At 38.1% G+C, this 15,515-nt stretch overlaps 2 protein-coding genes across 4 annotated transcripts in view; both read left to right on the forward strand.

The window, feature by feature from the left end:
- The window catches only part of tdrd1 (tudor domain containing 1), an 82,791-nt gene extending 80,536 nt beyond the window's left edge, over nt 1-2,255 (forward strand). The window contains exon 20 of the mRNA XM_080205297.1: nt 1,811-2,255. Within this exon, the coding sequence (XP_080061423.1) occupies nt 1,811-1,891 (81 nt within the window). The 3' untranslated portion in view covers nt 1,892-2,255. The remainder of the gene's footprint in view (nt 1-1,810) is intronic.
- A 9,732-nt stretch (nt 2,256-11,987) lies between these two features.
- The window catches only part of vwa2 (von Willebrand factor A domain containing 2), a 72,264-nt gene continuing 68,736 nt past the window's right edge, over nt 11,988-15,515 (forward strand). For 2 of the 3 annotated variants that reach the window (XM_080205811.1, XM_080205813.1), the window contains exon 1: nt 11,988-12,098. The gene's annotated coding sequence lies outside the window, so the exon portion shown is untranslated. Of the gene's footprint in view, nt 12,099-14,263; nt 14,354-15,515 lie in introns of all 3 variants that reach the window. The other variant, XM_080205812.1, reaches the window with a different exon arrangement.

The following is a 15,515-nucleotide window of genomic DNA, read 5'->3' on the forward strand; positions in this document are numbered from 1 at the left end:
GTTCTATGTTCTATGTTACATCAAGTGCTCCTATCAGTGATTCATGTGCCACACCATTTCTCAACACTATCATTCTGAATAACTATCCTTTACTCCCACTCCCTGCTTTACATCAGAATATAAGAAATAGGAGCAGGAGTAGGCCATCTAGCCCTTCCAGCCTGCCCCGCCATTCAATAAGATCATGGCTGATCTGAAGTGGATCAGTTTCACTTACTCGCCTGCTCCCCGTAACCCTTAATTCCCTTATCGATCAGAAATCTATCTGCCCGTGACTTAAACAGTCAATGAGGTACCCTCCACCACTTCAATGGGCAAAGAATTCCACAGATTCACCATTCTGAGAGGAGTAGTTCCTTCTCAACTCTGTTCTAAACTGCCCCCCCACCCCTTATTTTGAGGCTGTGCCCTCTAGTTCTGGTTCCCTTTCTAAGTGGAAAGAATCTCTCTACCTCTACCCTATCTAGCCCCTTCATTATCTTGTATGTCTCTATAAGATCACCCCTCAGCCTTCTAAACTCCAACGATTACAGGCTCAATCTACTCAATCTCTCCTCATAAGCTAACCCCCTCATCTCTGGTATCAGCCTGGTGAACATTCTCTGTACTCCCTCCAAGGCCAATATATCCTATCCTTTCCTTTCCATCTTGAAGATCCATTCTGTCATTTGTCCCTGGTTCTCTGACCTTATTCATTTGTCTATTACTATTCTCTTCACCTCTTTATAAAAAGATCAGAAAGATTAATCAGGCAATATTTTTTCTTTGAAACCCATGCTGATATTCATTGTTGCATTTCTTATTTCTAGGTACTTGTCTTCTTGATTTGAGGAGGGATTCAATTATTTTTCCTACTAGTCTGTGATTTCTTGGAATGTTGTGTTCCCCTTAATGTAGAAATCAAATTGTTTACCTTCCAGTGATGTGCTTTTTAACAACTATTAATTATGTGCTTAACATCATGGATGAGATGGGGACGTTGGAAAGTTGATTGGGGCAGTGTTATGGGGGTAGAAGATGGGATGGTGATGAAGTGAAGTTGCTCGTTTTCAAGCCGAGCAGATAAGATAAACTCAGAAGAATGAGACAACTATGTTAACTCTTCAGAGAGAGCAAACACTAATCGGTAATTTCCTGATGAAGCTATGCCACATATAACAATCTTTGGGAGAACATATGTTGTTCAAAGGAGGCTTCTATTATTATGATGCCTTAATCTTGGGATCTAGCTTTAATGTAAGTGAATTGTACATCTGCTGTTTTTACCTGTTAACCTTTTGAAGTCCACTGTGTTAGAATGTAACTAGTGACAAGTTTGTATTGGATGTAATGTGACCAATGGGAACAAGATGAGGGTCAGCTGACCAACTGATTCACTATAAATAAGGAACTATGTAGAGTTGTGGAAAGCTTGGAGTGGTCCAGGGCAAGGCCTCAAGGTTTCTTTATTAAACCCTTTCTTTGATGTCAAAGTTGGAGTAAGTTTTGTTGTTTCATTAGCTGCATTTTGAGGATTTCCTTCTGAAGAAACACTTGGCTTTTATTTTTCTACGAACAAATTCAACACTTTTCATTTGCTCAACTTCCACATACAAGTATAAATTTGTTTTTATTTGTGTCTAAGGTGATGTATGAATTCATGACAAAATTTTATTTGTCTAAGTGGATTTTTTCCTTAAATGAAGGTTCAAGCTGCAGTAAGTGAGCAGCTTGTTTTGTTAAATGTTATTATAATACTATGAAATAGTTTGTAACAGGTCTCAATAATTATTTTAATATTCTGATGCAGCAATTGTGTTTTTGGTTGCAGTTAGAAGAAATCAAGCAACAACTTGCAGTACTCATGAGTAAAAATACAGAACAAATGTGTAATAACAAAGCTGATGGATAAATGGACTGTATTATTTTGTAGAAGGAACAACTAATAGTTTTTGTTGCTCTGCTTTGATAAATTGTTTTGTTTTGACTCATTACTGGGGTTCAGAAAGAATTGAATAAGGAACATACAGATGCTCATCTGTGTTTTGTGTTATCTCTGAATCTTGTGTCTTTGTTGTAAAGGATTGTTGCAAAAGATAATCAAACGTGCTGAAAATAAAGTCAGTCTGTAGTTGGTATCTAAAAGAAAATGGTCTTTACCAGATTGTTTTAAAATTCTGACCCAATGCCTTCTGAAAAACAAAATGCTGAAATACTCAGCAGGTCAGGCAGCATCTGTGGAGAGAAACGGTTGTCCTTTTAGGCTGATTACCTTTTATTGTATTACCCTTCATTGTGCTTTAAACAAAATATTGCTTTATTCCTGAAAGGGATAAATAGAGAATTAAATGTTATAGAAAAAAAATGTTTTGGCATTTTCTGCATGAGCAAGTTTGGTTCTCACTATAACTCTGGATATTATTAAGGTACAAAAATATGCCTTTCTTTGAAGTTCAGTGAGAAAAGAACGGCCCAAAGGTTACCAAAGCTCCACGGCAAGTAAAGTTGTGAAGAACTTGGGTGCAATTTTAAAATTGCTCTAAGTAGGAATGAGAAAATGGAGATATGGCTCATCAATCTGTGATCTTCAACACAAATTTGTCAGTCCTAAAATAGATTATTTGATCACTCAATGTGATTTGATAACAGATCAAATACTGGTGAGTGCTGATTTTTTTTTAATAATCCCCAGCTCCTGAATTGCAAACAGCAGCATAACAATCATAACTAGTGTTACTAAATTCTGAAATATTAAATAGAAAGTTATTTCTAATTTCTGGGTGGCTCAGTAGTACAGTGATTAGCACTGCTGTTTCACAGCTCCAGAGTCCTGGGTTCGATTCCTGGCTAGGGTCACTGTCTGTGGAGTTTGCATGTTCTCCTTGTGTCTGTGTGGGTTTCCTCCCACAGTGCAAACGTGCAGGTTGGGCTGATTGGCTATGCTAAGAAATTGCCCCTTAGTGTCCAGGGATGTGTTGGTTAGAGGGATTAGTGGGTATAATATGTAGGGATATGGGGGTAGGGTTTGGATGGGATTGTGTTCAGTGCAGTCTCAATGGGCCGAAGGGCCTCTTTCTGCACTGTAGGGTTCTATGATGATGAAAATATCAGAAACGGACAAGCTGCATAAGCAATGTTGTCCAAAGCCTTGTGTATCTTGCGTATGAAATTTTGTATACAAGTGGTTACGTTCCTGGGAAGAGTAGTGAGGGTCTTCTGACTTGATGTGTACAGTTCTGTCAGTGACCACTGGTATTCCATTCATGCCTGTCAATTTCTGCAACGTGCTTGACCACAGAGAAACTGTAACCTGGAACCTAGCCTCCTCTTCGACCCATGTGTTAATTTGCAGCAACAGTTCCTTGTTAGAAAGTGGAACAGTGAATTCTGGACAAATTTATCTTCCCATACCCAAAAGTAAGATAGAACTTCCATTCGTACAGCAGTTTTGACACAACTTGAGGCTTCCAGATGCGTTTATGACCAAGTACTTAGTTTTAGATAATTATAGCATACATGTACTCGTTCTGAAGTGGAATTTGAACCCACAGCTTTTTGACAACATTGCTACCACTGTGCTAAATTGACGTTTGGTACTGATCCCACTTGCTGCAACTACCATCACTCCAGTTGAGATCATAGCTGCAATTCAGTGCAGATGAGGATTTGGTTTCGCTGGTGCCAACAGCCTCCTATTTTCCATCCGTAAGGTTATTTTTCAAGTGAGCCCAGATATAGGTGTTAATCATACAATCTTTTGTTTTTTTTAAATTCAACCCATGATTAGATTCTGCCATTCTAGCAACTCTCCTGCCTGAGGCTCTCACACCTTGCATTCTGCTGGCAAATGCCAGCTTTGTTTTATTCTTTTGCATTCTCTTACTGGAGAGATAGATAAGGGAATGGAGATGTGACCTTCCTCGTATTCAGTGTCAAGTCAAAATCCTTTTGAAATCCTCTGATTTTAATAAGGATTTTTCACACTTTTGGTTGATTTTTTTTTTTTGCTTCAATTTTCCAGTAAGAATTAGGCAATTAAATTATTATTGGCTTAAAAAGGCAAACAAACAAAAATAATGAAAGGGAACCAAGATGTAGAGAGAAAGGAAAAGAACAAAGGGAGCAGGAAAAGCAAAACAAGGAAGAAATAAATAGAATAATGAGGAAAAGGTGAGAATTATATTGTCACATTGATATGTCCCTGAGGGATGCACTGTTGATGATATTTCATTTTTCCCATGGGGATGCTTTTACTGCCTGCTTGCATTATTGTGAAAATGGGGTGACACTGTACCCGTGTATTGAAATAACTACATGGACTCTTGCTCACTATCTTCCTCTTGCTCGTATGATTTTAATGATCAAAATAGCTGGCAAGATGAATTTTTCAATCATGAAAATGAACAGTATGCAAGTGCCAGAGTTTATTTGAACTTCAAAGACTTTGTTTATAACACTTTGCATCAGGTGCTACTTGACTACATTTTTTGAGTTATATTTTCACTTTCCAAATGATTTCAGTAAATGATTGGCTGATAGAAATTGAGTCCGGACTCTCATGCTGTTAAAATGCAGTAAACTGAATTGGAGTGTTTAAATTATTGCAAAATGATTAAAATGTCAGTAAATGCACATTGGGTGATATCCAATAGTATTTTATCAAGGTTAGGGTAACAACCAGCAACCTTCAGGCAAATCACTGCATGGGTTGTGACCCTCAAGCAAATGTTCATGAATACCATTGCCTTCATGGTGAGTAGTGGTAAGCATATGCAGTGTAGGTAACACCCATTGAGATTAATCCCGTTCTTGTCTGATATCCATATTTTTTCAAAATGAAAATTTGAATGGTGGAGATGGAATAGGAAATCAGGAAAGCTTTTATTTTCCCTTTCCTCGAACTTGAGGCTGCAACTTTAATTGTAGCACTTGCAATTGATTCTCCAACCAAAATCACTAACAACCTCAAACCTTCTGCATTTTCTGGCTTAATATTGGAGCAGACGGGTTTTGCTTACTAGATCATAGGAGAAATGTCTAGAAGAGAAAGTGTCTATATGCAAAACTGCTTTGTATTTATAAAATGGACCAAATAGCTTGATGATTATTTGTGAACACCTTTCTTTTCCGACTGAAGGCACCAGTGTGCCCATCAATATTGCAATTGTTTTTGATTGTTCGGAATGGAACTCTGCCCATTCATTATATGAAGGGCACTAACTGATAACTCAGATCATGTGTGGGATTTTATTGCCTTGCTCATCTCGACCGTAAAATCCCACCCAAAGTCAACAGACCTGCCCGTTGTCCACCCCTTGCCCGCTCCAATTGCTGTGGTGGGCACGGCAGTAAAATGCCAGCTCATAGCTTAAAATTTAAAAACTTGTATTATTTTCCAGTTAACTTTATGGCATGAATAGAACCAATGCTTGAAATTGCATGTCTATTAACTTTGGCAGCGTTGCACCATAATTACAAGGTCTCAGTGTTTAGATTGTGCTCTGGTCTGGTTAGAATATTTTAAAATATAAAGCTGTTTCAGCATGAGGGTTATCTGTTACTAAGGTTGTTGTAAAATCATGCCATAAATTCTGTGACCACATTTAAAATGCTCCTTCAACATTGACAAATTTGTCATCAAGTGGAACCAAATATGAACATGTGGGGTAGACTGGAGATGAAAACCATTCCAGGAGGTAGGTGTGATTAGTTAACTAATTAACTGATCTCATTTCATGTAAAAGAAAGCTTTGGATTAATTACTGGATTTTCACCTTAAATCCAGCCCTGACGAAAGGGTTGGATATCTCCTTTGTCTGTAGAATGTAGGGAGTGTGCAAAATGAGTTTGGGCAATCTTAGTGCAGTTCTAAAGGACATAAGACTGCATCTTTAACTTGCACACTAACTAGATTGATGTACTCACTCGGTGACCACAAGAGAGCCAAACCATTTTATTTCAAGTTGGCCCTCGGGTCATGTGATTTATCTAGCAGTGACTTTAATCATCAAAAATAGCCAAGAAGATAGTTTTTCAGTCATTAAAATATGAACAGTGTGAGAGACTCCTATGCAGCTTTTCTAAAAAGGGGCAAAATTTCGCTGCATTGTGCCAACATTCTTCCCTTCTTTATAATAGGTTTTCTGTCAGCAGGTTTTTGTTAGCACTGGGCTACACTTCCTAGCAAAAAAAAATACTTTATGGTGAACTTTAAATATGATTGCCTCTAAAGTAACTGCATAGCTGGAATTCAAACTGTCCCTTCAATCTGTTTAACCACTGCAAATTGTGGCTATTTTGCATAAATATTTTCAAAATCATGAGATGAGACTGACTTCATCTTTCACCTGGTGAAAGTACAAAGATTTTGTGTTTTCTTTTGTAAGTTGAGGGACAAGTGTGGAGATTGTGTTGTGCTTTGAGGATCACTGTATTTCCAATGGCGTGTACAACTATTGACCAGGTACCACTGATTTAATTAGATCGCTTGACCTTGACGATTAAAACAGTGTACAAATAAAAGTTATGGAATAAAACTTTATCCTTCCTTTTCTACCCCCCACCACCCTTTGAAATTAGAGCTTTTGAAACCCAAAGTTTGAGTTTGTATGTATAACTGTGCACTGTTATTTAAATATTAGTTATGTTAAGATGGTTCATCTGTTTATCAGAAGCAAGTCTTTTTTTGAATATGCTATTTAAGGAAACTGTTTTGTTACTGTCGAACAATATGAAGAAACTGGCAATGGCTTACCTTTTTTGTTTGCATGACTGAAATAAAGAAATCAAGCTTTGGATTATACTTTGTCATTCCTATTATTTTATTTCTCTTCCATCCTCTAAACAAATTTTGTTCAATTATATCATTGCAGAATGTGATGATTACATAAATTAGGAAAGCATTGTTAGACATGTCAGAATTTGCTAATGATTTGTACAGCATCCTAGTTTTCTTATTCTCCCATTGGCACCAAGAAAAGGGGGTGTTGTCATTTGACAAGCGTATAAGATCGTATGTACATGACTTTATTAATGTAATAACATTTTGTTGTATGCTCAAGGGAGAATTTTGTCCATGATGCTGTGATCTTCAAACATATCCTAGACTTGCACCAACCAAACAAATGCATGTTTTAGGAAAAAGTCCATTGCCAAACATAATTCAGTAAGAGCCAGGTTGGTAGCCACAAAACATCAACAGGAAGTATGTTCATAAATTTGGGGGTACCTAATAATACTTGATGTGAAAATAGGGAACTGAACAGCAAGTCATTTCCCACTCAACTCACGTTCTTCACAAATTTCCTGTCCATGGTTGTATCTTTGTTATTGATTAGATATAAACATGCATTTACATATAAATTCAGAACTTAATTTAATAGAGCTTCAAAGAAGAATCCATTTGAGTTCCCAGGAATTAGGGGTTTTATTAAAGGTCTAATTAAAAACAAGAGAAGCAATATTTAAATTGAATAATCATTGATTCCTGCTTCATAATTCTGGGTGTTGTGCTCATGTTCAAGAAGCAGACAGCAAGGTTGCACCAAATTCACTGCATGCTCTGGTAAGATGACTAGCCAGGAAAATAGCCTAATTTGGTTTTCTGTGTGATTATACAAAACAAGGAGATGGAGAAGAATTGAAAGGTCTGTCACAGACTGCTCTCAAATAACCGTAACAGATTTAACTTCCATGTTGGACACTTGACAAATAAATAATAGCTAACCAGCCTACTTAAATTAACTATCTGGTCTGACATACGAAAATGCACTTGAAGATATTGCAGGATGATATTTGTCTGTGTTGCATTGTAATGTATCTTATTAGGAGATCTAAATGGAAATTTTTTCAGTAGTTTGCTCACTTAAGGCATAACAGGGTGACAACTTGTACTGAATGCACACTAGGTTCAGTTTGAAGCTTTACCTCAGAATATTGGCTCCCCAGTCTCACATTTGCACTATTAAATAAGTTGATAACCAGACTTCAATTTTGATTGAAATATTCATTTTAGGGCAAACTATGATGCTATTATAAACTTTCTAGCTTGTAACTTGGATAATAATTGCTTTCCTAGTGGGACAGATATAGTATATAGTTGGACAGTGTGTACAAACATAATCTACATAAGAAAGCAGGTAAAATAACAGGTTACATAAATAGTAAAAAGATTGAAGTATAAGTATTAGAATGCAAATAGCATTTGTAATAAAACCAATAAATTAACAGCATATTTAGAAATCAATTGTATGATCTGAAAACTATTCGAGATATGGCTGCAAGATGACAGTGACTGGGATCTGAATATTCATGGATACGTGATATTTGGGAAGAACAGGAAGCTGGGAAAAGGTGGATGGGTAGCCTTGCTAATTACATGTCAATTGTACAAATAGAGTATTAATCTTCTGGAGCAATGATCATATAATTTGAGTTTCAAATTCAGTTTGAAGGAGACAAGGGTGGATTTAAGACTAGTGTTTTAAGCTTAAATAATAAATTAGCAGGGCAGACCTCAGTTAAAAAGAACTGGGAATAAGGGCAAGACCAGACCACATGGCTGTTTGAGCCTGCTTTGTTGTTCAATGCAATCTCACATCAAATTGACTTATCATTCAAGCAAGGGACTACAGGTGTCTGCATCACCCATGCTACAACCAGAACTGATGACTCCTGGACTGACTATTGACAAATCCATTTCTTCCACTTATATATTTTCATAATCATAACCAAAAGCTTCCATTGAATCCCAAAGCAATATATTTCCACTTTGTTTCTCAGTCATATGCTTTTCCTACTTCAATTTTGCCAGAGACGAAGTGAGATATTGGGTAATAAACTCAGGATTGTATTCACATCCAGATACATAATGATACGTGCACTACAGCAAGACCTGTGCAATGCTGGAGTGTGGCGCTGACCTGATTGCAGCACATGGTGCAAGATCCCCTTCAGAAAGTTGCCCCTCAGTCCATCTCTTCAACTGGTGCTTGGTGTTTCAGCTTAACAAGTGGATAGAACCCATCACAGCAGGCAAACAAACGAAAGAAGATGCCATTCCTCAGTTGATGAGCACGAATGTCAGGACTATAAGCACAGAACTGACTGCTAACTTGCAGCCAGTCAATAATGTACACAAGACAGCTGTGGATCTTGATAAGCTGAACTGTGGTGTAGCATCCCTACAAGAGTAGGCTTGCCATGATTGAATTACTGAAAGAAAAACATGGTTATCTGTCAAAGGATGAGTTCAGAGGAAGTACATGAGCAAGTATTGGCTTCACTGTAAGGAACACACTGCTTGATGAATCCATCCTCTCAACTCAAACGGCCAGTTAACATTATTATCTCTGCTCCAATACTTTGGCAAAACAGCCGTTGGATCAGTTCAATGAGGAGTTTGATACCATCAGCAGAAGCGCTATGTGAGCTAATACTGCGCTATATTGATTTTTTTTTTATTTTTAAATTTAGGGTGGGTGAAAGTGTTAATACTCAAGTTTAAAAATCTCAAACTCTGTGAAAAACAAAGAGTGTACGAGCCTTCACAAGCAGGCACCAAGAGTATTATACTAGGCAAAGCTTATTACATCAGGATAAAAGCAAATTACTGTGGATGCTGGAATCTGAAACCCAAAGAATGCTGGAAAATCTCAGCAGATCTGGCAGCATCTGCAAGGAGAGAAAAGAGTGGATGTTTTGAGCCCAGACAACCTTTTGTCAAAGCTAAAATCCCCTAACCCTGCAGTATATTTATCTCCTACTTTCTATGCCTTTTAGCTTTGACAAAGGGTGATTTGGACTTGAAACATCTGCTCTTTTCTCTCTTTACTGATACTACTAGACCTGCTGAGATTTTCCAGCATTTTCTCTTTTGGCTTATTAAATAAGCTATCAGTAACTAGGAAAAAGAGAGTAATTGACAGATACAGGAACGAGCTGGATAATGACATCATGGCTACAAGTTACATTAAGTTTTCACATTGGATAGAATAATGAAACAAGCATAAAGTGATTGTGATGTATGCTGATCTTTTGTAATCAAATTTGAAAACTGTAAGTGCTTATGTATCTTAGAATATGCCACCCTGGCTGGCTACAGATGTGAGCTGTAGCTTTCCAGCAACCTTGCTATAGCTTGCATTAAAACGGCTGTTTAAGAGAACTCCATGATTTGTTCTGACTTCTTGAAGGGTAAAATTGTGATCAATTTAAAAGACTGGCATCAAAGCCTGCAACAGTGTGGTTGCTTGGAGGCAATGCTTTGTTACAAGGATCTTTGGTAAACATGCAGCAAATGTTAAGAATACGGGCTCATAACTGATTTTAGCCAGGAATATGTTACTTTATAGAGTTAATAGACCTTTTGTTTGTTTAGATTCTCCGAGGATTTTAGACTAGATATTTAGAGTCATGTGAACTTGCAATTAAATTGATTGACAGGGACAAGTAGCTAAGCTTGTAGGAAAGCCCAGTTTCATTTCCATTTTGAAATACAAGTGGTTGCAGCCTGGACCTGCCAGAATAAAACAGTTTTTCTCTCTGCAAAGGCTTTCTGAAAGCTCCAAGCCTAGTAACCTAAGTTAAAGCAAGTCAGCCTTTGTTTTGCTAACTAATTTTAGAGAGGGTTGAATTTGAGAAACATTACTTGATTAAAACTCCTGCATTAGGTTAGCAGCTAAGAATTTCATCTTTATTGTTCAATTGTTAAAGGTTAAGCTCATTCATTTGTTACAATTAAATTGTCTGTGGTAGTAGAATTGCACGAGGAGTGAAGCATTGGATTAATGCCAAAATAGAAAATTATTGGGGTCTAGTCTGGTTTCATAATATACTTTGGCATTTCTGATCTTGTATTCTAACATAAGATGGACCTTCTTTATGTAGTGGCGATTTCAGTGCATAAGCTGGCATAGATCATGAGGTGGCCCTCCAATGTCACTAGGTATTAAAAGATGGCCAAGGACAAACTCTACAGTATAAACAAATAATACAGGCAAGGTGGCATAATGGTTATCACTGTTGTCTCACAGTACCAGGGACTGGGGTTTGATTCCTGGTTTGGGTCACTATCTGGGTAGAGTTGATATGTTCTCCCCATGTCTGTGGGTTGTCTGGTTTTCTCCTGCAGTCCAAAGATATGCTGGCTAGGTGGCTAGGCATGCTAAATTCTCCCTCAGTGTACCTGAACAGGTGCTGGAGTATGGTGACGAAGGGATTTTCACAGTAACTCCATTGCAGTGTTAATGCAAGCATAATTGTCACACTAATAAATAAACTTAGATGCTTGAAAAGTGCAACAGAAGCAGAAAGTGCTGAAAACTCTGTGGGTCAAGGCAGCATTGCATGGGATAACCAACAAGTTACCTGAGACCAATGGAGCTAGGCTTATTTGCTGTGCTTTTTGCCCCCCAGTTAGCAGGGCTTCTCCTGACAGTTCCTCACTGCTGAGCTGGAGTCATCAGTGGCAAATGCTATCATCAATCTGACTGATTTTGGTAATGGTCATTGAGGGCACTCATTAAGCCACTCAGTTTTTTTTAACTTTGTCTTTGGCCATCTTTTAATATATAGTGACATTGGAGGGCCATCTTATGGTCTATGCCAACTTCCCACTACATAAAAAAGATCTGCCTTATGTTAAAATACAAGATTAAAAAGTGAGAGATAATGCATAGCTGAAAGTATGTTTTATTCCCAGTTATAGTTAGGATTCACCCTATGATAATCCTGGTCAGAAAAATAGACCGATCAATCGCTGTTAGTTCCAACCACTAGAAGGAAACACATTAGCATTTTAATTAATGGAAGCACAACCATCTCAACAAAACAGCTGAAGCGGGACATCCTCCGATTCTTAAAAGCCAAGACTTTGGATTGTGTAATGTTGGAGGGGGTTTGTGCTGAGGACCTCCAGTGAACCCTTGGGTGTTGGAGACTGGCTCAGTGAAGCGGGATGAAAGTTGACACTGATTGGAGATGTTTCACTGACTCCGGAGGAGCTCACACAGCGTCCGGAAGTGGGAAGTGCGGAGCTCACAAGCTGCCTCCGAGCTCTGTAAAAGCAGACAGACTGATTTCAAACTCCAAGCAAAAACTGATTGCCGTAACCTCAAATGGTGAGTGAATTGCATCCGTTCAATTTCAGTCGCTGGGTAATGCAAATGGGAACGTTTCACACTTTAATCTGAAACTGACCGCAGTGAGTTTCTGCCTCGGGTTAGAGTGGAATGTATGGGTGATCCAAGACTCTGGTATTCACACACAACTCAGTGCCACAAAATGTTCACTCATTGAGGATTAATCGATTACCCCCTTACCCTTAGTTCTCTTTTGATGACACGATGAGATTGTGGCTGATATCGGGGTGAACTTAATGATTGTAGTTCTTGTAGGACCATCCAGAGTAACACATTTTACTGTCTGCCGGACGATTCCAGCGATCAGAGGCTCATGTAGTGGAACTGTTCAATTGCTTTAATTAAACTTGGTGCGGGCCCCGAATCGGCGTTCATCTAAAACAGAACTCCTTTTTCGGCACTGATTTCATTTGCTTCCAGTTTAGTGACGGGAACACAGACTTATCTCAAAGAACCGAGTGGCTTTTTTAATTGTTGCTCTTTAAATTTGGCGAAATTCAATCTCATTTACCCCGTTGAGATTTCTTCAGCCCGACCTTGAACAATGAATGATAAAATGACAAGAGTGAGAGACATTTCCATCTTTTTTAAAAAAAATGTTAATCTGCTCTGGTTATGCGATTAACTTGATGTGGTTTTGAGTGCACTGCCAAAGGCGAGAGGGGAGATGAAGTCTTAATGCTCTCTCTCTGTAGCTCTTTCTGTTTGATGGGTAGCTGGTGTACAAGTTTTTCTTGGCAGACGGTTCTTTAAAGCGATACAAAGGAGTGTCTGGGTAGACCTGCTCTTTAAAGTACAGTACCAACCAGTGAATCCATTCAGAAAGTGGCACCTCCGGAGTTACAGCACATTTTGAAACGCAATTCTACCCTCCAGTTTACTGGAACCAGTTGAACTCGAGGCTTTAGTGAGTCTCTCTCACACACAGACACACACACAACCTGATGTTAAGTCACGTCCCACCAGTTTTAAAGGGTACACTGAACAACACGTGCACGGCATCCACCGCCTGCGTTCCCCCCTGCCCAGCTTGCTGGGTGGTTTCCCTAAACACAAGCAAAACAAAAACCCCTCCGGGGTGCAAACTTAACACCGCACGCCTGTTAGTTAGCGGCGAAAAAATTCCCATTCCTCTCGTTACCCTGAAAGGTGCTGAAAGAGTGACTTCTGTGCAACAACTGCAGTGGGAATAGCATAACTGCCTGAACCGCAATCGGAGGGGGAGAGAGTCATTAAAAGCGGAATCGAACTTGAAAATTAGCCCCTTCCACAGAATGACCTGTTTAATAAGCACGGCACCTTCTGACTGCCTGGGAACAAACAAGAACCAAGGGAAACAAAAGAGATTTGTACAAATGACCTATTTAATATAAAATGCCTTTGGTGGTGATGTGTCAGTCAAAATTGTACTATTAGAGAAGAAACGTATGACTCTTGGAAATTTGTAACGCAAAAATCTGATAGCCCTTGATGTAAAATGATTCCGGTAAAAGCATAATCTAGAAACAATATATAATTCTAATAACTAGCAATGTATAAAACCTCAACCAAGAATTTGGTTATGAATCGCAGCAAATAGGTGTTCTTAAGAACGATAAATATTAATCTTCAAAATGTTTAATCAAAGACATTGCTGATCAACTTTGGAAAATATATATGTATGCGAATTGTATTGTTTTACTGAACTATTTTAAATCTCATTAAAAGCACCACACTAAACAAAGTATGACTGAGGTTAATGAGTATTGCAGGTTTTGGGGCATGACATTGCCGCAGTTTGAATGAACAAGTCCGAATTAAAGTTAAAATGAGTGAATTCACAAGCATTTAGAAATTGGACACTGCATAAGATTAAAGTAATTGGATTTCACATTTTGATTGCTGTTCAGCAAGATGTCAAGTGGTTCTAACCACTTAATTGAATTTCATAAGAAAAACTCATAATTCTCTTGTAGTTGTTTAATAGGGTGAGGGGAAAACTTTCATTGTTATCTTCCCTTGTGAATTCCATAATGTTATTCAGCATCACAGCCACAATGTACTGATACCACATTTTACGAAATCTTAATGCAGAACCACTAACATAATTCAAATTGTGCAATTTAAATCTAACTTCACTAGTTTATATTTCATAATTCATGCAGAGGAGACATGAAAGCTGACAACACGTATTGATGATATAGGTTGCAAATGAGCTAACAGTGTATTGACTTGCTGTCCTGAGGTGAACAAAGGTGAGTGAATTAAAGTTAATTCTACGAATGGGATTATTGATTCCTTTCCAATTTTTTTCATGCCTCTTGTAACCTGAGGGGCTAAAATTCCAATAACAGAAGCAGCTGAATTAATACTTCCACCCATAAAATGCTTATTGTGTAAACATATACAAACAACTTATATGCTAATCCTTCCAGGAATCTTAGAAATGTATTATTCTTCCCTATGGATGTCATGTTTGATTACTATGCTCCATGCTTAACATTGTAATGGCACCATTTCCAGCTATCATGAACATTAACTTTATACCTCTGCTTATACAGATATAATGGTGTCTTCCATGCCAGATCATGTTCATTTATTTCAATTGGATATTGCAATTAGTAACTGTGGCTTCTATTATAGAAAACAACAGTCTGCAGAAGCAAGGCTATAATTTAAGGGGTTTTGCTGACATTTGTAAAATACTCAGCATTGATCGTAACAACTTGCATTTATATAGTGTCTTTAATTCAAAGATACTTTCCAAGGCACCTCACAAGTAGACATGGGAAAGGCATGCATGATTCATGGATGGGAAAATTTGGAGGAATAAAGTTACAGGTTTTTGAGACGTCTTTTTAAAGGAAATGAGAGAGGTGAAGAATCTTTATGGATGATGCCCCAAAGAATGGGCTAATGTAGGTGAAGGTCCTGTCACCGCTACTGGATTGAAAGGAAGGGGTTTACACAATAGAGAGGACCAAAGGATATGAAACTGGAGGAAGTTGCAAAGATGGAGTGAAGCTATGGAGCAATTTGCAGACAGACAAAAGCTTGGGTTTAATATGTTCTGGAGCTCTTGTACAAGAACCAGTGTAGGCAAGGAAGGTTATTGGAATAGTAATAAGTCTCGAGGTGGAAAGAGTATGGAATAGAACTCCAATGAGCGAGATACAGAGAAGAGGCAATATTGTAGATGTGGAGTGAAATATTGGGTTTAAAAGTCTCAATGTCAAAGAGTGCACTGCCCAGTTCATCCTGAACGAGTATGCAAGGAAGAAAGGGGTGTTTCAGAACTCAATTGAATTTTTAGCAGGAGCTGATTGGAATACCTTCAGTCTTTATATTAGTCAGCTGGAGCAAGATATGGAATGTTAGTGAGTTGGTTTCAGACAAGCCATTAAAGAACAAAGATGA

Source organism: Carcharhinus amblyrhynchos, chromosome 17 (genome assembly GCF_965287045.1).
Source record: "Carcharhinus amblyrhynchos chromosome 17, sCarAmb.v2.hapA, whole genome shotgun sequence".
NCBI lineage: Eukaryota > Metazoa > Chordata > Chondrichthyes > Carcharhiniformes > Carcharhinidae > Carcharhinus > Carcharhinus amblyrhynchos.